Source organism: Micromys minutus, assembly GCF_963924665.1.
Source record: "Micromys minutus genome assembly, chromosome: 12".
Lineage (NCBI taxonomy): Eukaryota > Metazoa > Chordata > Mammalia > Rodentia > Muridae > Micromys > Micromys minutus.
This window is the reverse complement of record NC_137981.1, coordinates 31951810-31975604: the sequence shown is the minus strand read 5'-3', so window position 1 is coordinate 31975604 and position 23795 is coordinate 31951810. Positions and strand designations below refer to the sequence as shown.

The 23795-nt window shown below is 38.7% G+C and overlaps 1 protein-coding gene across 1 annotated transcript in view; it reads right to left on the bottom strand.

Moving 5' to 3' along the window:
- Nucleotides 1–3103: 3103 nt before the first annotated feature.
- The window catches only part of APPL1 (adaptor protein, phosphotyrosine interacting with PH domain and leucine zipper 1), a 52576-nt gene continuing 31884 nt past the window's right edge, over nucleotides 3104–23795 (bottom strand). The window contains exons 17-22 of the mRNA XM_080926943.1: nucleotides 12400–12574; nucleotides 12270–12306; nucleotides 11534–11680; nucleotides 9843–9893; nucleotides 8574–8663; nucleotides 3104–7150 (exon numbers count right to left, since the gene is read on the bottom strand). Coding sequence (XP_080783069.1) covers nucleotides 7007–7150; nucleotides 8574–8663; nucleotides 9843–9893; nucleotides 11534–11680; nucleotides 12270–12306; nucleotides 12400–12574 — 644 coding nt within the window. The 3' untranslated portion in view covers nucleotides 3104–7006. The remainder of the gene's footprint in view (nucleotides 7151–8573; nucleotides 8664–9842; nucleotides 9894–11533; nucleotides 11681–12269; nucleotides 12307–12399; nucleotides 12575–23795) is intronic.

The following is a 23795-nucleotide window of genomic DNA, read 5'->3' as shown; positions in this document are numbered from 1 at the left end:
CGCCTTACCCAGCTGGGGACTGCATGCTACAGTTAACTCACTACCAGGCATTACAACCCTGTTTGCAGGTGGGGTTAGGGAGTGTTGTTAAAGCCCCAGCTGCAAAGTCCTAGGAGGGAGATTACTGATGTTTTGCTAAATAAACATGTTAAACCACCTTTTAAATCTGTTATACTCCTAAATGAATGATCTCAGCCTTGGACAAAGATGTTTCTTTTTCTAGTGGTGTCAATTAAGGCAGACTCCTAACTGCTGTAAATAGGGGATAACTAACTGGTGAGTGCCCAGCCTTAAGCAGAACATTCAAGAATCTCCTGCTCTGAGGCTGAGAGCATGTGGCAGAAGGAGCAGAAAAACTGTAGAGACCCAGAGGAGGGGGAGGGGGAGCTATGAAAACTGTACACAACATGGTCAGTGTGACCTCATGAACTAAAGACACTGAGTAACTGCACAAGACTGGGCCCAACATCCCATCATAGTGCCAGAGGGAGAGTGCTTGCCACATTAGCCTCATAACCAGAATTTGACCCCCACTAGCAAAAAAAAACCAACTCCAACAAGTGTCCTCTGATCTCCACATGCACACCATGGCACAAACATACGTACACACACCCTTTCTCTAAATGAACAACAAAAAATCCCATCATGGATCATGGTGGGATCATGGTGAGATCATGAAGCCCCACTATTCCCTGAAGAGCTGCTGGTAACTGGCAGCTGCTAGGGGAAAGGAGTCGCTCTCTTCAGCGGTCTAACCCTAGAAGCTGTTCATCTGCTCTCGTTACTTACTCGTATGGGACAGTCACCTTGGTGCTACCCTGTCTGCATAGTCATGCAAACAACCTTAATGAATTGGATAGATAGATAAGGAAACATATTGCAGGGAAGAAAGAGTTTGGGAGAAATGTAAGGAGGGTAAGAAGGGTCCTGGTAAATATAACCAAGATATATATGCTTAAAACTGTCAAAAAACAAAATTTAAAAATTTTAAAGTACTTCTGAAGCCAGGCATGGCAGTATATGCCTATAATCTCAGTTCTTGGGAGAAGAGGCAGAAGGATCAAGAATTCAAGGTCACCCCTAACTACATGATAAATCTAAGGAAGTTTGACTGTATGAGACTGTCTTTAAAAAAGAAAAGAAAGAAAAAAAAGTGGCTTGAACATAGCTTCTCAACATGTGGGTAAAACTGTAAGTAAAGTTCAAAACCCAAAACTCATCCAAGTACAGCCGCACATGCCTAGAATCCAAACTATTCTGAGGTGAAGAGGGAGGACCTCAAATCAAGGCCATCCTAGCCACAGGGCAAGACCGTGTGAGCTGATACCAATTTCCAGTAACTGAAATACACGAAGTCCTAACAGTGATCTTACTGATCTTACAGAAAGTGTATAAATGCAATTTCTTTGTGCTTAAAACAAATGTCACTTCTGACCACAGTTTTGGATTTGTTTGGGTTTTTTTTTTTTTGGTTGGTTTTTTTCCTTTTTTTCCATTAAGTACCTCTGCTGGCCTGGAACTCGGATCTACCTGCACCTGCCTCCTCAACACTAGCCTTAAAAGTGTGCACAACCATCCCTGGCCATGCCTCTTGTAATCTTACAGAGACGATGTCTTACTGACTCAAATGAATACAATAAAAGCCTCGTTACATGGCCTAGAAATTAGCAGTCCATGTACTTCAATTTCAGTGCCAACTTGGTTTCTGACACCATTTCTTCATAGCCAAGTACACAGGCAGGGTAATTTCGAACTTGGAATTGAAATTTCATCACTCAGGAGAAAAACACTAGCCATCTTTCTAGAAATTCCTGGTTATGGTTCACCACTTACCAATGAACATGATCCCTGGTAGAGGAACTTAAAGTGTTTTCAAATCAATGAACTTTTTTGCACTCAACACAGGCTGGTGCTGAACAGGGAGGGGCACACAACCGACAGAAGATGCCAGTTTTAAGTTCTTATTTTTATAATAATTACGTGTATAGAGTGTTTAAATTGTTGTTCTTTTACTAGTGTATATAAGTAAAAGATACTTAAGTGTCTTACTCATATATACACCTTGTATGGGAAGTTGAGAAAGAACACTGGTGTTGATTAGGCCGCATCTGTGTCTTGTTCAAATGGTACAAAGAATGGTGCACCCATCTCACCACAGCCCAGTCAGCCATCAATCAAGTTCTCTTATCAGTCTTAGTATTTTTAGCATCAGCATAGTCCATTTTAGTACAAGTAATAATCTTTGATTTCCAATATAGGAACCCATGGCTACATGAGCTACTTGAGTAAACATGGGATTTTTTTGCACTAAAATTTTAGCAATACTAGTGAACTTGAAGACTTGTTTAGGTCATACATGCACTTAGATAAATTATAAAATTCTAGTTAATTTCATCCACCCCCTTGACCTACAAGTACATACACACTTTTTAAAAACTCTAATAAATTAGTATATGAATTCTAAGTTCTTGCTTAGTTCTATAATAAACCATACAGAGTACATGGAATAAAACCATTACTATTCAAACTACAGGCCCAAACTACTTAAGCTAGAGCAAACAATAATCTGTCTTAACTAGAGGAATTTCTTCAAATAGGATAACTGCATAAAGCTCACCGCATGAATAACTTACTGGAGTAATTATTAAAGTCTCTTTCCAACAAACTTTTCTCGATAAGTGACTCACCTTTTGCCTGTTGTGGAATTACAATTGAGTCAATGTGTTACAATGAAAAGAAACTTTGGTGTTTGTCTCATTATTTTTATGTATGCCTGTGTGGCGGGAGGGGGGGAACACATGCATGTGAGCATGTGACACGTGAGCACAATGCCCATCAATGTGAGAGGGAAGTGTTGGATCCACTGAAGCGAATTTGCAGGCAAGTGTGAGCCATCTGATGTGAGTACTGCAAACTGAATTAAGGCCTCTGGAAGAAGAGTATGCTGAGCTGTCTCCCCAGCCCCAGATTAAAAACATCTGAAATTAGTTGGGAGAAAAATTCAGAGTAACTATCAAATATTTCATACAACAATACTGTATAAAAATTATGGACTTTATTATACATTTAAAAAATCCAACAACATATTTCTTGAAGCCTTGTCAGCAAATATCTATTTTAACAAATGAAAAAATAAGTCCTCTGCTCCACAAGCTATACCATGATCACAAATCCAATTTTAGAGATGCTGAATGATTTTTAATTGTACACTGCACAGTTGGTTAATATCAGTGAAATAAGAGTTAATCAATTTACTTACATTACAAAAATCACAAAACGTACAAAGCAGTCTTACACATAAATTATCATTTAATCCCCAGTATTCACATAACTGAAGTTGGTTAGTTACAAGTACAGCCAAAGCCTAACTAAAGTTCGGTTTGGACGGTCGTCTCCTCGCTGCCTTCGACGTGGGAAGCAGAGGCAAGTGGGTATCTGACCTGGGCCAACCTGGTCTGCAGAAGGTCCAGGGCACCCAGGACTACACAGAAAAACCCTCTCAGAAAGAATCACTTCAAAGAAGATGGTGCTCAGCAGCAGCGCACCATCTCAGAAAGAAATAGCACTCTATGCTGGAGCGAAACAGGGTTATTTGGAGTAAAAATGCAGAAAGACCCAAATGAAGCCTCCAAAATTGAAAATTAATAAAATTTCTCCAGATCATTTCCTCCTGCACATGTAATACCCTCTCCTCCTCCAAAGATGACTGTAAAGGACAGAGTAGAAACTCCCTCCTTGTATTTTTCCAAGTGAAAGAACTCTAAGGGGTTTACCTTCCACTTACATTAACGGCTGGCTGCTGATTGAAGGACTTCAGATGTAAATGGAAAATTTGCCAAACTGGCTGAAGCGCCATCACTGTTGATAGAAAGGCGCAAAAAGGAATGGAAATGCTAGAGCCCAAGTAGAAAAACAGATGGCTCAAACAGAGAAAGACCTTGTAATCTTAATAAGCTTATAATATTAAGAAGAATATTCCTGGAAAAGAAATACATAGTAATTAGCCTAGTGAAGATTTTTAAGATGTATCACTTAGATTTTGATTAACATTAGTATTTTTATGCTACCCATGACTATTAACAATTAAAATTTTAAACAATTTTTCCTTATCAAAATTTCTGCACATAACCTTGAATTCTACAGCTTAAAAAAATTCAATATGGTTCCAGTTTCAAATCTTTATGTCATTAATGTAGAATAAAACATCTCAAAGAGAAATAAAACAAACTTGCTAAAAAAAATTAAAGTTTGCTTGCTACATATACTGGTGTGTTTATTACTTTAATGCTCAGACTGTTATCAAAAGCAAGTATTTTTTCATTTTGTTCATGTCAGTTGTCTCTGTAACTTACTAGCTTTAAGGGTCTGTCCACACTATCAGTTCAACTGTAAATAGTGTAGTTCCTGTAGTTGCTCGTGTGTGTTCACTGCACAGAATAATGTTACCTACAATGCTATGCACATCTCACTATCCTTTTCTCAAAAATAATGACAACTTCCTCAGCCCAACACTGTGGAGCTAGGAATTCTCTTGACATTAAACACCAAGTAACCATTAAATACTGGCAAACACAAGATTAGCTTCAGGGATTCGAGGACTCTGTTCAAATGGACAGTTTCCGTCTTGAGCAGTTTATAGCAAGTCTCTAGCAAGGACATAGAAGTAAGTGATTTCTACTGAGTTTATTACCAGTTATGCAAGTACTGTCATCATAGGTAACAGAATGTACAATGTAATTAGGTAGGCTAAATTTCATTTCTTTTTAAGGCAATTTTGTTAATTTCTAAAGAGCTGGGAGAGATTTTGAAGGAAGTATAACAGAATAAGACTGCACTGACATTTAGGAAGATGTTCACAGGCAGCCTTCAAGCAGGTGAGCGGACTAAAGCTGATGAGCAGAATTCCAAAGTTCAGTAGTGATAGAACAGAAGTTACATCATCGGAAACCGTTTGATCCACTCAGGATGTGTCCTGGGCACTGGAAGACATTTTGGTCTGACCTGTGGGCATGAATGCAACTGGGGGAATTCCTATAAAACAGGACTCAGAAAGAATTAGAAATGTCTTACTTCTGGCCTAAATTGTTATCCAAATAGCAGTATTTTGCTACCATGCAAAGTACCAAATGAAAGTGCCTCCTGATGGTGACTACTCTGATTATAAAACACATTTTATCTGAAGTAAACATGACAGTTTCTATCAAGGAAAGACTTCATGAAACTGAAAACCTGAAGTGGGGGTGTGGTTCTGTGGTAGTTTAGTAAGACCCTGGGTTTGATCCCTAACACTGCCAAAATCAAAACAAAACTAACAACAACAACAAAAAAAAACTGAAAACTTACCAATCTCAAAAAAAAAGTCTTAAAAGACTTGCCACCACTCATCAAGTTCTAACCACAGCAGTTTATAGTTTAACAAGAAGGAAAATTTAGTAAGCCCAAAATAGACCTTTAGCCAAATGCACTCCACAAACTGCATGCTTGGGTAACAAAACTTTAAAGAGCATTAAATAACCTTTAGTCCCATTTGGCACTTGGATAAACAGAATATCATGATCCTATATATATCGTTATCTTGTTCCTAAAGAAAACGGTGTACTTACAGAGCGTGAACTGAGCCATATGCTGAAAACTAAAACAGAAACCACTTCTAATTCAGAACAAAGAGAAAACTACTTGTGAAATTAGTGGTCAACCTCTTTTAAAAAAATCTATAAATGTATGACTATGTAAAATACTAATCAATATATTTAACCTGTATACATATGTATATATACACCTTTTCATGTAGAGCACATGAAAATAAAATCTATAAACACAGTTTAAAATCTGAGTAAAGAAAGTTTTGACAAAAGACAGACTGGAGGGACATGTCAACCCTGGTAGCAAACTAACTCCTTCCTTGGCCCTATACTATGAGGTGTTCAATTCCTTTTCAGTCTTTATGGAATTAGATCTTTTACTCATTTGAAAAGTAAAAGTATTTGCAATAATTAGTGCAAATTATTCTGTACTCATAAATTAGTTATTTGTCTTTGTGGATATAAAGTGGCAATTCAATACATTATCAAAATGTGGGCTTATGAAAATACTGGAATTATCAGTCTGAAATTTAAAAGATTACGTTTTCTAAACTAAACTGCACATTTTTATTTAAGCAGTAAACATAATTGTTATAGAACATCTTCTGAAATGTCACTCATAATCATTAAAAATTATTTCACAATACAGAAAATACAATGTATCAGTCAACAACACTCCCTTTACATGTCAATTCTAATATAAAATGTTTAAACAACAACAATCTCAATAAATTCTGACGTTTTACTCTAACCCTCACTGCTCTGCAGCAATAAATAAAGTCCCAACCTGAGAACTGAGAAGATGGTAACAAAATACCAAGGACCGTATCAAATACCAACAGACACTTGAGGTTTCTCCCACTGCCATGATCTAGTGCATTCAAAAATCGAAGCAAGCCACAAAACATCCTGAAGTCAACAGCACCATCTGCCCCGTCCTAGTGATTTTTACAAATTCTATTGCACACTCAATATTGTGAGAACATCTGCAAATTTGTACAATTCTCCACACCAATGACTTTACGCTCATTCAGTTGACACTTCCTTACTAAAACATTCCTAATGAAAAGGAGAGAGTGCACACATGAATGTCAGAATCCGAATAAATGACTTGGAAACAGCCAATTACAGCGCAAGATAAAATGTTCACACTTTAAAGGAAAAATATCTTGAGCAAGTGTAATTCCTCAGCAATCTACTACAGAAAATTAAGCAGGTCTTGTTTAGGAAAGCAGAGTTGGATGATAATGCATAGTATTTTATTTTTAAGGGGAAATGCTCAATATAACCTGTTATCAAGTTCAGTCTTTTTAAATGAAGCTGAAACAAGCAAATATAAACCTTAATCTCTTCCTTGATCTTTAGCATGGATACGTTGTGCCACATTCCAGGGAAAGGGGGAAATCAATCAAAAAGCAACAAGTTTATGCTTCCGACTCTCTTTTTTTTCCTTCTTCTCCCAAATCACTCTCCTCTGATTGGCTACTGCTAAGAACAAGCTGGCCCTCACTACCAGCCTGGTTTGGTCTACTGGAGGCAGCTATCAACCGACTCTGTTCTTCCAAGTCCTGGTAGAAAGACAAAAAAGAAACTAAATTTAACTGTCAGCAGTCAAAGAACTATTGCAGTTTCCAATGAAGCCTTACTATACGTGAGAGCTATTGTAACCCTGTCACATGCATTGATTCTGATAACCTAATGAAAAGAAAGGCTATAATCAACAAATAGACACCAGCATGAATTTTGGAGCCATTTGAGTAATCCCAAAAAAACATACATTAAAAAAAAGTTGTTTTTTTTAACCACCACCCCCCTTTCTTGTGGCTAATAACCAAGTTCTGGCTGTCATCTTCTCTCATACACCGTGTAAGTCATTTCATAGTCAGAATGTCATGGTCATTCTGCACCCCGTTCCCCACTCTGCTCCCGATCTTCTCTACTCTTGCCCTGTTCATCTTGCTAAACCAAGTGTCACTTCCCCTCAGCTTAGCTGCACTTCTGGGCTGTCTGCCATTTTCTCTTCTCAGCCCTATATCCAGCTCCCTTCCAGTTCTTCGAGCTCGCTTCACATACATACTTCCCAGTTACCTTCTCTCTACTTTCCTACCATTGATAGGTTCCTGGTATCTCATGATCACCTCATCAAGGATTGCCTCTGAAAACTGTATATTTTTAATTACTCTTTTGTAGGTTTGATCCTTAGTACCAAAAACTCCTTTAAAAGTATGTTGCAGAGGAATGGAGGAAGGCCTCAATGAGTTGTCAAGCCTTGTCAAGGCCTAGAGTTTCTCAGACCCATGGGAAGTGGCAAAGCCTTTCTCTGGTATGTGCAGATGTTGATAGTGTATGCAAAACCTAGCAACCACAGCTTCCTCTTTCCTCCTACCACAGGAATGACTCCAACCTGAAACTGCTCCCTCCAGACACCTACTGAGACTGCCTACCCCACCTAGAGCTGTCTATAAGAAAATCTGAGGTTGGGGGTAGTTGTGTAGTAGTAGCTGGCACTACTCCATTGAAAGAGAACCCATCACCGCTTTTCTGTGAACGTGTCTGTCTTTTCTTCAGTATCTATCCTTTCTTTATTTTCTGTCCTCCAGTCAGGTTACCAGAACCAACCTGTGCTGAATGCTGTATGCATGCACATGTTTATAGGTATGTATATGTACATGTGTATGTGTGTACATATATGAATATCATACTCTTGCTAACATCTAAAATAACTATTTCTCCTTTCCAGTCAATGTGGCTTTCAACAAGACAAGTATGTCTACCTAAAGACTCTCAAAAAAACTTCTTTTGCAGAGAGAAGCCTACTTGGTGTATGAACATTCTGGTTGGTTGCTTTAAGAGCAAGTTATGTTACATGTCACAGCTCCTTCCTGCCATGCAATGAGTCAACAAGCAGAAATGGACTTCCACTTGGAAACTAAAATCTGAAGTCACAGTGCTCAATCAGTCATCATCAATCCCACATAAAGGACTACATACCTTCTCAATCTGTTTCTGTTTGCTGAGTTCTTTCTGTTGTTTCTCTTTTACTCTCTCTATTTCTTTTTGTTTTTCTGATGCCCTACGATCCTAAAAAGGGGAGGAGATAAATAAAACGAATATGTTAAATAGGAAGTAACTTTCAATTTTTAAATTTTATAATTATATTTATGTACAGAAAACTTGGGTGTACATTTAACCCAGTTTAGTGGTGAGTTCTTTAGCCTTTGCCTTTTCCAGCTTGGCAATGGGAGCCACAAACTTAGGACCCAGAACACTGCTTCCCCAGTGGTGGCAGATCTTGTCATATCTGTCATTGTAATTGCTTCCACCAGCTTAGCCACAGCACCCTTGTCTTCTGAGTTAACCTGTGTGAAGGCAACAGTGGTGCATGTCTTCCTGTGGACCAGGCACCCTAGCCTGGCCTTTCCTTTGATGATGCAGTAGGGCACCCCCCATCTTTCAACACAGGGCAGGCAGGAAAACCACCAGCTCAATGGGGTTTACATCATGGGCAATCACCACCAGCTGAGCCTTCTTGTTCTCCACCAAGGTGGTGACTGTACTAACTCCTACTTTACAGGACAGGTGGTCTTTTAGTTGGGACATCCCCTTTGCCAGCAGCTTTCTCCTCATACCAGCCAGTAACCTTTGCTTCTCTTGCTTTGTCTCTAGCCTGTACCTTGTGGGGAAGCCTAAGCAGCTGAGTAGCTGTTCGCCTGCCCAGGGCCTGGGTGAACCAGTAAATGGCAGGAGGTACTTTGAGCTGCTTATAGAGGATGGCTCTTTGCCACTACAGCCTGATACAGCGGGCCATTTGATGAAGCATGTTAGATCTCTTTTGAGCTTTAAATTTTACACATTTCAATTAATATGAGCTTTGTAACTTTTCAGTACTTTTACATTAGGCATACAAATAGTTTTCATTCTACAACACACATTAGTCTAGATTCCTTTTTTGTTTGGTTGGGGTTTTTTAATTCTTTTTCTGAGACAGGGTTTCTCTGTGTGGTCCTGGCTGTCCTGGAACTCACTCTGTAGACCAGGCTGGCTTTGATCTCTAAGACTGACCTGCTTCTGCCTCCCAAATGCTGGAATTAAAGGTATGTACCACTACCTGGATCCAGATTCTCAACGATATTTAAGCAATAGCACCCTACTGTTACTCTTGTTTAGAAACACAACTTCATTTACTGCTAGTATGAAAGAGCTTTTATTACACTGCTTTAGCTTAGACATCCTTAGAAATTAAGTAGCTCTGATTCTTACCAGTTCAGCATGCAAAGCTATCTGTTTTGCCAATCCAACAGAATCACAAATCTAAAAGGAAAAAGTAAAACCTTGATATTAAACTAAATACTTTTATATTAAAAATGTCAAATAATCAAAGAAATGGCATAACTAGTTTTATGATAATACAAGATAACGTGCTGCTTCAAATAAGAATTTAGTATTTCAACCCTAAAGAAACTCAGCATGTTTCCTTCAGAGCTGATGACCTTGTGCTGCTGGCTTCTCTCCACCATGTGTCCATGCTACTTCTCTTTCTATCAGACGCACCACTGATGGAGATCACCAGAGATCTACTGATCAAAATGCACACAAAGTAGCTGTAGCATGCCCAGGCCCACTGATACAACTGATATCTCTACAGCACAATCCCTATACTTAAGGCTTAGGAAAAATCTTATAAGAGAGAGTTGACCCTCTTTCTGCAGGACCCCCAACCACAATGGTCCCGCACCATAATAAGCCACAGGGCACCACTTGGGTGACTCCTGGCCCAACCCCAGGGAACCTGTGCACAGGCAGTGCCTGAGGGCACTTAACATAGCACCCACTTCTCCCTCCTATCCCTATGACTTTTCCCCCTAGTTCTGCCACCACTCAAGAGCCCTTTCCAAGAGCTGCTTCTCTGGTGCTATCCTGGAAGCCTGATCCCTGAGGCCCTCGAGGCTGCTAAGGATGGGAGACAACACCCAGTCCCTACCACCCTAACATCTCTAGCTGGGGGCATCATGGAGGTCTGAGTGCTGATGGCCAATGCCCCTCCCCCACCTTATTCCCAACAACCAAGATCAGCAACAGCCCAGAGGGATGAGGTCTTTCTCCAAACCAGGTCTGGCTACCAGGACCTTCCTCTGAGCTCAGCAGAACCCTCAATGGGAGGAACAGCATGAGAAAAGGGAAAGTACCCCATTAGTGAATAAAGATTTGTGAGTGGTTTTAAAAAAGAGCCAGAAGACCAAAACACCTTCTGTAGATAGTCTCTTCTAGACGTAAGAAAGCTGTATCTATGAGATTTCAACCATGATTGCCTAAACAAGATCTGACATTTGATAACAACTGACATGCCAATAGAGATCTCACAAGGCCCTACCCATAGATGAAAAGCTACAGGAAAAAGACTGTTTAGTCCAGAGATGAGCCCCAATAGGTTATCTAATGCGAAGTGGTCAGACCTAAACATGAACATTTAAGAGCAACACTAAGTAGGCCAGGTAAGTTTTATACACACACACAATAATTATTAAGTCATGACTTTTTGAGGAAGGACAGACACAGGAGGAGTTGGAAAAGGGAGAGAGGAGAGAAAATGATGCAAATACAGCATTCATTTATGAAGTTAACAAAAACACAAAAACTAAAATAGTAAGTCATGCAGAGAATGAAGGATTTAGGTAATGATACTGGTATGAATTATTGACACGGAAAAGTGACTATGGGAATATATCCATTTCCAAGATAAACTAATGATGCAAGACTGAACCAGCTTTCTATAATCTACAGAACCTGACAGGCTCCCCATCAGCATGGCTCTCCCCAGAGAAGCATGCTCTCTCTCATAAGCAGCTCAGCTGACCAGGTATAACCTGAGAGCTTCTTTTCCCAGAAACTTAAGGTTAAAACTGTGACTCTATTAAGTATTTTAGAAAATGAACATTTTGAAAGCCAGGTACCTTTTCCCCCTCATTGTTTGATTCAAATATATAGCAGACTGATGACAAATTACTCTCACTTCTTCCGCCTGATGTCCGGAGAACAAATCCAAAAAGCCGTTTATTTTCCTGGTGCGTAGCATACAGAACTACACATGCTAATGGAAACTGCCACAGAAATACCATAAATAAATATGAGGTCTTCCAAGTCATTATAGCAACATGTAGATGATAAACTCTCGTGATAAATTCTAAAAATATCACACAGAAGAATTTTAAAGACAAATTTTCAATAGAATAATAATCTAGGAACAAATAATGCCACAGCTGGTCTGGACTTTACCGAAAAGAGATTATTAAATACTGATTTTTATTTTTCAATGACATGTTTACCAAAATAAATTTAACTACAAAAAAAGATCTATTCAATAAATGATTAAATACATACAATTGTGCCTACAACGAAATATAGAATTATAAAATAAACACAATTATGTTCATGTTTTGATTACTGCTGATAATTTCTTTGGTATATAAGCTCTCTAGAGATAAAAACTGTCTCTAGGATTAAAACACCAAAACATGTTGACTCTGAGTGCTCAGTAACTTTCTGGAGCTGCCTGCATATGTAACTACAGCCTAAAGACCAATCTTATTGATACTGTCATATCAGAATAAATGGGACCAGATTATTATCAAACTATAAAATGTACATATGAACAAATGATACTTAAAGTTTTAATCACATAGAACTCACTGTGAGCCTTGTAACTTGGGTCTGTGGATCAATTAACCTATAAATAAAAATTTGGAAAACAACTTTTTAAATTAGGCTAAAATAAAAATTATTTTCCCTATAAGTTTGTTTGGAGAGGGATATTACTTACTTCAAACAGTCACAAGTGACTAATAAATGTGATTCTGTCATACGAAAGATGTTGTGGATGGCCCGAGCAGCTAAGATCTGGCGCATTGTTTCATAGACAACATCTGGATGGTCATCTGACTTTACTTCCATAGAACCAAGGAACCGGACAATAAATAGCTGATGAAGAATAGAGTCTGTAAGAGAACAAGGTACATTATGAGAGATGCTTTGTTTTCCGTCCTTGCAGCAAGGGTGTTGGCCTTAACTCACAATTCCCCTGCTTTAGCATCACAGATGCTCATACTACAAGCATGTGTCATTCTGCTTCAGTGCCTATGTATTTTTCAACCCCACAGTTGTTTCCCAAAGAATATACTGCATAGTTTTGGATTTTCCTATTGTCTTAGTCAAGGTTTCTATTCTTGCACAAACATCATGACCAAGAAGAAAGTTGGGGAGAAAGAGGTTTATTCAGCTTACACTTCCACATTGCTGTTTATTACCAAAGGAAGTCAGGACTGGTACTCAAGCAGGTCAGGAAGCAGGAGCTGATGCAGAGGCCATGGAGGGATGTCACTTACTGGCTTGCTTCCCCTGGCTTGCTCAGCCTGCTTTCTTATAGAACCCAGGTCTACCAGCCCAAGGATGGCACCACCTACAATGGGCTGGGCCTTCTCCCCTTGATCACTAGTTGAGAAAATGCCTTACAGCTGGATCTCATGGAGGCATTTCCTCAAGGGATGCTCCCCTCTCCATAATCAACTCCAACTTGTGTCAAGTTGACACACAAAACCAGCCAGTACACCTACAAAAAATAAAACCTAAAAAAGGAATTTAGAAATAACCAGTAACACTTCAGTATTCAAGTTATAAGAAAATTAAGGTCTAGTTTTCAAGTAGTAAAATGTTATGTTACAGTGATATGGTTTGTGGTGGCTTGAATGAAAATGGCCCCCACAGGCTCAGAAAGTGGCATTGCTGGAGGTGTGACCTTGTTGGAAGAAGTAGAGGTATAGCCCCTGAGGTGTCAGAAGCTCAAGCAAGGTCAGTGGCTCATTCTCTCTTCCTGCTGCTTGACAATACAGATGTAGAACTCTGAGCTTTCTCCAGCACTATGTCTGCCTGCATGTCACCATGCCTCTCGCCATGATGACTAAAACTCTAAACTTTAAGCTAGTCCCAATTAAATGTTTTCCTTTATAAGAGTTGTCATGGTCATGATGTCTCTTCACAATAATAAACCCTAACTAAAACATGGTTCTAGATCTAAAATTAAATAAATTCTTTGTATTATTCATTTAACTTTTCTGTAAGTTTAAAATCACATTTAAGAGGAAAATAGTTGTGCTGGTAGGTAGTACTGCGCACACCTTTAACCCCAGGACTCAAGAAGCAGAGGTAAGTGTATCTGAGCTTAAGGTCAGCCTTCTACAGAGAGAGTTCTAAGACAGACAGGGCTACACAGAGAAGCCTTGTTTAAAAAAATGTAAAGGAGAGGGGTAGGGGAAAGGGGAGGGAGAAGAGAAAGGAGAGGAGGGGGCAGAAGATGCAAAAGGAAAAGAAGGAGCAAGGAGTTAGGGAGAAGAGAGGGAGGAAAGAAATGAAGAAAGAGGGAGAAGGGGAGAGAGAGTGAGTGAGCGAGAGAGAGAGAGAGAGAGAGAGAGAGAGAGAGAGAGAGAGAGAGAGAAAGAGAGGAAGAAAAGAAAGGAGAGAAAGAAGGAAGAAAGGAGGGAGGGAAGGAAAGAAGGAAGGAAAAATTGAAGGGAAGAAAGAGAAACAAAGAGAAGAAAGAAAAAGAAAAAAAGAGAAAGGAAAAGTAGAGAGAAAGGAAAGGTGGGGGGTAAAAAACTAGTGCTGGGGCTGGGGACCATGGCTCAGTGTGTTAAGAATTTCCTGCATAAGCATGTGGGAGAGTTGAGATCCTAGCACCAACAGAGAAGCTGGCTGGAAGAGAGGTAAGATACCAGGTATCTGTAACCTGGGGCTTAGGGGAAAAGGGAGGCACAGAGAGAGGGAACTGCTGGCCGGCAAACTCCAAGTTCACTGAGGGGCTATGTCTCAAAAAAGAAGTGAAGAATAGAGGAAGACAATGTGTCACACTCACACGAACATATACACATGAGTATATGCACACATACACAATACACACAAAAGCAGTAAGAAAAACAGCTACTGGTTGGGTATGGTGGCACATGCCTGTAATCCTAGTACTTAGGAAGGAGCAAAAGAATTAGAATTCAAGGTCATCCTTGGTTACATAGTGAATTTGAAGGCAGACTAGTTATTTGAGAAGTACCTTTAAAACAAAGAAAAGAAGAAAGGATGGAAGAAAAGAAAATAACATGTACATACCCTTCCACATACCTTCCCCACACCCAACCCACCTGGGTCCCATGTCGAGTGCGTTGGCCTTAATCTAGGCACCCCTGTGTGAGCCTCCACCAACCTCTAGGATTCTGCCAAAACCTGCCCCGTTTATTCCCAACCTACAAGCCACTCCGCTGCAATATCAAACCTCTCTACTTAGCCATATCTACCTCACGCTACAGGCTTGAACCAAAACATATATAAACTGTTCATCAGTCCAGTCCACTTTACCTACCTGACTTCCTTCTACCTAAGCCATTTCTTACCTCTAGGGCTAATCCACCTGTACATCCTTTCTTCTGTCCACATTAGACATAAAACTAAGTTAAGAAATTCATGTGCTCAGATCTTGTTGCAAAAATTCAAACAATATGAAAAAAAATCAAGCCAGTATTTCCTCTCCAAAACCTACCAGTGCTATAGAAACATCTGCCAAGGTGAACCCCAAGACACAGAATTTAAAAGAACAATCATAAACTTCAAATAATTTAAATAATTTAAAAACAGGAAGGAACAGCTCAACAAAATTAAGGAGAAACCACTTGAGAAAAACAAACACCTGAGTGATACCCAAAAGAATATAAACATTAAGTTGGTGGAAATTATGAGAAAAATCCAGGACTTGAGAACAGAATTTAATAAAGAGAAAGAAGAATCACTGAAGAGGACTGAAAAGCCCAGCAAACCAACTAGTAGACTCAAAAAAAAAAAAAAAAAAAAAAAAAAACCTTACAAGTAAAATGCAAAAGAGAATATTAGGTTTTAAAGATAAAGTAGGGTATTTATCTTTAAATTCTCAAAATAATCAAGAAATCTGAAAAAAATCTTACCGCAATAATGGAACATAGAAAAATGTGTGTACACAGGATACCAACTAGACAAGACCAGAAAAGAACTGCCAGTGTTCCATTGGCTGCAGTATTCAGTTCAATCACAGGCTCCGGATTTTAACTCATACAAATTTGTAATTAGGAGGAGTGATTAGGCAAGTGAAGATTCTTGCAGGGTTTGAGAAAGGTTACTGAAGCTATGGAACTTCTGGGAGCATTACAGCCTGGCTTGCCTACTCCAACTGCTATTCCAGAAAATGCATATAGAATTATTATGGATTTGGAGGATTATTTTTATACTGTTCCTTTGCATCCTGGTGACTGTGGGAAGTTTGCATTTAGTGTGCCTGCTTGTAAATTTTGGAGAGCCCATGAATCAGTATCATTGGAAAGTTTTGTCTAAGGGATGGCTAATAGCTCTACATTATGTAAATAAAAAAAGTCACTGCTTCAATTTAAGAAATTAAGACTTTGAATCTTTCAGTGTATATTATTCATTATATGGGTGGTATTTTACTAGCCGATCCCTGTTTTACTACAAGCCTTTGCTCTTTTAATAACCTACTATGAAGCTGTTGCTGTGTTAATACAGAATTGTTGGACAGTATCACAAAAGTATTTTGGGAAAGAACCTGATAAAATATTTATCCCTTATTCCAACAGCAATTAAATTGGCTATTACAGGCTGGAGAGATGTCTCAGTGGTTTGCACTTCTAGAGGTCTTGAGTTCAAATCCCAACAACCACATGGTGGCTCACAACCATCTATCATGGGATCTGATGCTCTCTTCTGGTATGTCTAAAGACAGCTACAGTGTACACATATACATAAAATAAATAAAAATATTTTTTAAAAATTGGCTATTACAGAATACTGATATTTGGCCTATTGCATGTGCAAATTTTTCAGGCAAACTTGATAATCATTATCCAAAAGACAAGTTGTTACAATTTGCCTCTACGCATGCTTTTGTATTTCCTGTAAATTTGTCCACGCAGCCCAGAGAGAATACGCTTATTGTATTTAAAGACAGCTCATCTAGTGGGAAGGCAGCACATGTTCATTCTCTTGAGTTTCCCCAACTTCAGCACAAATAATTGAACTACGCACTATAGCTGCTGTGTTTGAAATGCTGAAAAAAATCAAGCTTTTTAATTTGTATACTAAGAGCCAATATATAGCTCATGGTTTACAATTGCTTAAAATTGTTCCCTTTTTAGATACCATTAATTTTAAAATTTTGCAATTATTTATAAAAAAATACAGCTTAATTTAAGAGAACATACTATTCCTCACTTTATAGAACATTTAAGAATTCATACTGGATTGCCTGGACCCCTTAGTGAGGGCAATGTCGCAGCAGATTTGTATATCAGGCAGATTATAGGCCTTACACAGGAACAATTAGCCAAACAATCTCATTCTTTACATCGCTTGAGACAATTTGGTATTTCTAGAGAACGTGCATGTCAGATTGTAAAGACTTGTCCTGGGGATCCACCACATATGCAGTCACCAAATCCAAGCACTGATCCCAAAAAGTACTTACTGGCAGGAACAAGACAGAGATGTCCCCTCAGAGACTATGCTACAGTCATATAGATACAGCTAAGCATGTTTGCAGCTAACCACCCGTCTGAACTTGGGGTTTCCAATGAGGTTGCTAAAGAAAGGACCTAAGGAGCAGAAAGGGGTTGCAACCTCATGGGAAGAACAACATTATCAACCAGCCAAACCCTCCCAAACTCCCATGGAGTAAAACACCAACCTCTGTGCACACTCTGAGAGACCTATTGATCCAGTTGCATATGTAGCTGAAGATAGCAGTGTCTGGCATCAATGTGAGAAGAGACTTTTGTTCCAGAGACAGCATGTTTTCCCACTGTAGGGGAATGCCAAAGCAATGGGGTGAAGAGGGGGATCAGAAGGGAGTGCACCTTTGTGAAGGCTAATGGAGGGGGATGGGGGATGGGAGTGAGGTGAGGTAAAGGGATAACATCTCAAATGTAAATACAGAGTATCTAATAAAAAAAATGTAAAAAAAAAAAAAAGACTTGTCCTCAATGCCCTCAATTTCTTCCTGTACCACATTGTGATATTTTCCATATGCTTGGCCCATGGAATGGCATTATTAGAAGATGTGGCCTTAAAGAGACACAGACACAACTCAACCTACAAAAGCAATAATAGCAGGAAACAAAAACCACTATTCCTTGATATCTATTAACATAAATGGACTCAACTCCCTAATAACGAGACATAGGCTATCAGACTGGATACATAAACAAAATCCAGCCTTTTGCTGCATACAGGGAACTCATCTCAGAGACAAAAACAGACACTATCTCAGAGTAAAAGGTTGGGAAAAAAACTTCCAAGCAAACAGCCCCAAGAAGCAAGCTAAAGTGGCTATTCAAATATCGAATAAAGTAAATTTCCAACCAAAAGTTATCAAAAAAGATAAGGAAGGACACTTTTTACTTATTACAGGGGAAATCTGTCAGGAGGAACTCTCAATCCTTAACATATATGCTCCAAATAGAAAAGCACCCACATTCATAAAAGAAACCCTACTAAAGCTCAAAAAATACATTTCAGCCTACAAAATAATAGTGAGAGACTTTAATACCCCACTCTCACCAATGGACAGATCATGGAAACAGAAACTGAACAAGGACACTGTAAAACTAGCAGACTATGAACCAACTGGAATTAACAGATATCTACAGAACATATCATCCTAAAGTAAAAGAATACACCTTCTTCTCATGGCACCTTCTCGAAAATTGACCATATAATTGGACACAGAACGAGCCTCAATCGATATAAGGAGATTGAAATACTCCCATGCATCCTCTTAGATCACCATGGTCTAAGGCTGGTCTTTAACAACAACAAAGACAACAAAAAGCCCACATACACATGGAAACTAAGCAACGCTCTGTTAAACTATATCAGGGTCAAAGAAGAAATAAAGAGAGAAATTAAGGATTTTCTAGAATTCAATGAAAACGAAAACACAACATACCCAAACCTATGGGATGCAATGAAAGCAGTACTGAGAGGAAAACTCATAGCCCTGAGCGCTTCCAAAAAGAAACTGGAGAGAGCATACATCAGCAACTTGACAGCACAGCTAAAAGCTCTAGAACAAAAGGAAGCAGATACACCCAAGAGGAGTAGAGGGCAAGAAATAATCAAACTTAGGGCAGAAATAGACCAAATAGAAACAAAAAGAACCATCGAAAGAATCAACAAAACCAAGAGCTGGTTCTTTGAGAAAATCAACAAGATTGATAAACCCCTAGCCAGACTAACTAGAGGGCAAAGAGAGAGTATACAAATTAACAAAATCAGAAAGGAAAGTGGAGACTTAACAACTGAAACTGAGAAATTCAAGAAATCATCAGATCCTACTACAAAAGCTTATACACAACAAATCTGGAAAATCTGGAGGAAATGGATAAATTCCTACATAGATAACAGATACTAGAGTTAAACCAGGAACAGGTAAACCATCTAAATAATCCCATAACACCTAAAGAAATAGAAGAAGTCATCAAAAGCCTCCCAACTAAAAAAAGCCCAGGTCCAGACAGGTTCAGTGCAGAATTTTATCAGACATTTATTGCAGACATAACACCAATACTCTATTCCACAAGATAGAATCAGATGGAATACTACCTAACTCATTTTTTGAGGCTACAATAACCCTCGTTCCTAAACCACACAAAGACCCTACAAGGAAAGAGAACTTCAGACCAATCTCACTTATGAACATTGATGCAAAAATACTCAACAAAATCCTTGCAAACCAAATCCAAGAACACATCAAAACAATCATTCACCATGACCAAGTAGGCTTCATCCCTGGGATCCAGGGATGGTTTAATATAAGGAAATCCATCAATGTAATCCACCATATAAACAAACTCAAAGAACAAAATCACATGGTCATATCACTAGATGCTGAGAAAGCATTTGACAAAATTCAACACCCCTTCATGTAAAAGTCCTGGAAAGAACCGGAATCCAAGGTCCATACCTAAACATAATAAAAGCAATATACAGCAAACCAACAGCCAACATCAAACTTAACGGTGGGAACCTTGAAGCAATCCCACTAAAATCAGGGACTCGACAAGGCTGCCCACTCTCCCCCTACCTATTCAACATAGTACTGGAAGTCCTGGCTGGAGCAATTAGACAGCAAAAGGAGATCAAGGGGATACAAATCGAAAAGGAAGAAGTAAAAACATCACTCTTTGCAGATGACATGATAGTGTACTTAAGTGACCCCACAAATTCTACCAGAGAACTCCTACAGCTGATAAACAAGTTCAGCAAAGTGGCTGGATACAAAATTAACTCAAACAAATCAGTAGCCTTCCTATATTCAAAGGACAAACATGTGGAGAAAGAAATTAGGGAAAAGATACCCTTCACAATAATCACAAAAACTATGAAATACCTTGGTGTGACTAACTAAGCAAGTGAAGGACCTGTATGACAAGAACTTCAAACCTCTAAAGAAGGAAATTGAGGAAAATCTCAGAAAATGGAAAGATCTCCCCCATGCTCATGGATTGGAAGGATCAACATTTTAAAAATGGCCATCCTACCAAAAGCAATCTACAGATTCAATGCAATCCCCATCAAAATCCCAACCCAGTTCTTCATTGAGTTGGAAAGATCAATGTGCAATTTCATCTGGAATAACAAAAGACCTAGAATAGCAAAATCCATCCTCAACAACAAGAAAACAACTGTGGGAATCACTATCCCTGACCTCAAGCTATATTACAAGGCAATTGTGCTGAAAACTACATGGTACTGGTACAGAAATAGGCACGTGGATCAATGGAATAGAATAGAAGATCCAGAATTAAGCCCTCACGTATATGGTCACCTGATTTCTGATAAAGGAGATGTAAACATTCAATGGAAAAAGGACAGCCTCTTCAACAAATGGTGTTGGTCCAACTGGCACTCAGCATGCAGAAGAATGAAAATAGACCCTTTCTTATCTCCTTGTACAAAGCTCAAGTGTAAGTGGATCAAAGATCTCCACATTAAACCAGATACACTGAAACTATTAGATGAGAAAGTAGGGAAAACCTTAGAACACATAGCCACAGGAGAAATTTTTCTGAACAAAAAACCAATGGCTCAAGCTCTAAGGTCAAAGATTGACAAATGGGACTTAATGAGATTGCAAAGTTTCTGAAAGGCTAAGGACATTGTCAAGAAAACAAAACGGCAGCCAACAGAATGGGAAAAGATCTTTACCAACTCCACATCAGATAGAGGCCTAATATCCAAGGTATACAAAGAACTCAAAAAGCTAGACACCAGAGAATCAAACAACCCTATTAAAAAATGGTGTACAGAGCTAAACAAAACGTTCTCAATTGAGGAATATGGAATGGCTGTGAAACATCTAAGGAAGTGCTTGACATCCTTAGCCATCAGGGAAATGCAAATCAAAACAACCCTGAGATTCCACCTCACACCAGTCAGATTGGCCAAGATCCAAAACTCAGATGACAGCAGATGTTGACGAGGTTGTAGAGAAAGAGGAACATTTCTCCACTGTTGGTGGGGTTGTAAACTGATACAACCACTCTGGAAATCTGTCTGGCGATACCTCAGAAAATTGGACATAGTACTACCTGAATACCCAGCTATTCCACTTCTGGGCATATACCCCAGAGACACTCCAATATACAACAAAGATACATGCGCCACAATGTTCATAGCAGCTCTATTTATAATAGCCAGAAGCTGGAAAAAACCCAGATGTCCTTCAGTAGATGAATGGATACAAAAATTGTGGTACACTTACACAATGGAGTACTACTCAGCTATCAGAAACAATGACTTAACCAAATTCTTAAGAAAATGGTTGCATCTAGAGAATGTCATCCTGAGTGAGATAACCCAGTAACAAAAGAACAGACATAATATGCAGTCACTGATAGTGGGATGCTAACCCCATAGGCTCGCACTGCCCCAGAAACAACTCACAGACTGTGTGAAGTTCAAGAAAAAAAGAAATCAAAAAACATTATGCTCAATCCTTACACACCAAGAGAACGTTGACTAATTCCGGGTTACATCCTGTTTTACATGTACTTTTTGCTCATTGTAACTAGTAAGACCTTAATACAGAGTATCAAACCTTTAAAAAAAGAAAAAACAGCCAAGCACTGACACAGTTGTATTTGTATACATTTATGCAAAAATGTTTAAATTTTTTTTCTTTTATCTTTGTTTTTTAAAATAAAGTTTAAAAGAGTGAAAATATTTTGAAAAAATATGTGTATACAGAAAATATATGATCATTTCCCTAATTTTTTTCTATATTTTAAATATAACTACTATTAGTACAACATTTAATCATATGACTAATAAATTGTCTGACAATGATTATTTTTAAATCTTAAAAAAAAAAGAAGAAGAAGAAGAAGATGTGGCCTTGTTGGAAGAAGTATGTCACACCATGCCTGCCTGGATGCTGCCATGCTCTTGTCTTGATGATAATAGACTGCAACTCTGAACCTGTAAGCCAGCCTCAATTAAATGTTGTTATTTATAAGACTTGCCTTGGTCATGGTGTCTGTTCACAGCACAGAAGTTGGTACCAGGAGTGGGGTACAGGCATGGTACAGGATGAGCTGAAAGTTCTACATCTTCATCCAAAGAAAGCCAGGAACAGACTAAGCATCCTCAGGCAGCTAGAAGGAGTGTCTCCTAGCCCACCCCCAGAATGACACACTTCCTCCAACAAGGCCACACCTTCTAATAGTACCACTCCCTGGGCCAAGCATATGCAAACCATCACACACATAATGGTGTTGATCCTCAAGAACTTATACCTAATTAATTATGGCAAATGGATGTTATGAATATTTCTGACTTTAAAAAATTAAAATAAGTACATGTGAATATTGACATTTTTCAGGCTTTCTAGTTGCAACTGCTTTAACAGGAGAAGCAACTAAACTAGTCATTGCCTACTTTGTTTCTCTATGCTTGGTGTTCCATATCAGATTAAAACAGGTAACACAACTGTCTACTGCAGTCAAGCATTTCTGATGTGACGATTTACAATGTGACAAGCTTGTCAATAATACTACCCATATTACTGAAAGTTCTAATAATCCTCAAGGATAAGGAACAGGTACTGTGGGACTTTAAAACAATATCTTCATAACACAAGAAGGGGGGTTATATCCCAATACATCACACAATTAATTAAATCATGATCCTTTTATGTTAAAATTTTAATATTTGGATGCCAAGGAACTCTCTGCCGAGTGTCTATGGCATCCTTCAACTAGACATACTTCTGCCTAGGTGAAATGGAAGGATCCACTTACTGGCATATGGTCTGGTTCCAATCAGACATTAATATGAAGAAGAAGGCATATTTTTGTTTCTCCCTGCAGAATGCTGCAAAAGCATGCTAGCTGCCAGAGTGGTTGGTGACATGCTGATGCTGGGACAAAGAATGATGCTGACTGTAAGCTTGCTGAGTGCCCTGACAATGGTGACAGAGAATCGGCATTGGACATATGTTCCTGACCCATCTTTGCTTGCCTATATCCCAGATTGAAGATGACTTGCCTCAAGCTTTTAGACTTTGTGGGACAGAGAACATGGAGACTGTGGAAACTGCCTTCAAAAACTTAATCACAAAGAGAAGTTATAATGACCCTTCTCTTTCCTTTAATGTGACCAGTTATTCTGACTCAATCATGAACTGGTCTAAAAATCAATCCAATATTGGAAATAACAGTCCTTCATTTGGAAGTCTGGTTCTGGACATTTTCAGAAACATCTGAAAATTCACAACTGCCTGTATGAAGTTACATTTACAGTGGATAAAATTGTGGTAAGATCTGGATTTCAAACAAATATTAGTTAAAGCTCCTAACCTTTTATTAACTGGCCATGTTATAATTACTTTTGTTTCTTCTACAGTATTTAAAGTAAGTTATATTGATTGTACACTTTCTAATTGTGTTAATGTGTTGAAATCTGACATGTCTGTTACAGTGGTTTATCAATCAGCTTTTGCTTTATTGCCTATGAGTATTACAGTACCTTGGTATTCTGAAAAAAGCTTGTGGATACTGGAAGAAGTGAGTCAGGCTTTAAGCGGAAGCAAGAGGGCAGTGGGCTTGGTTACTGATGGCATAGCAGCTTTAATTG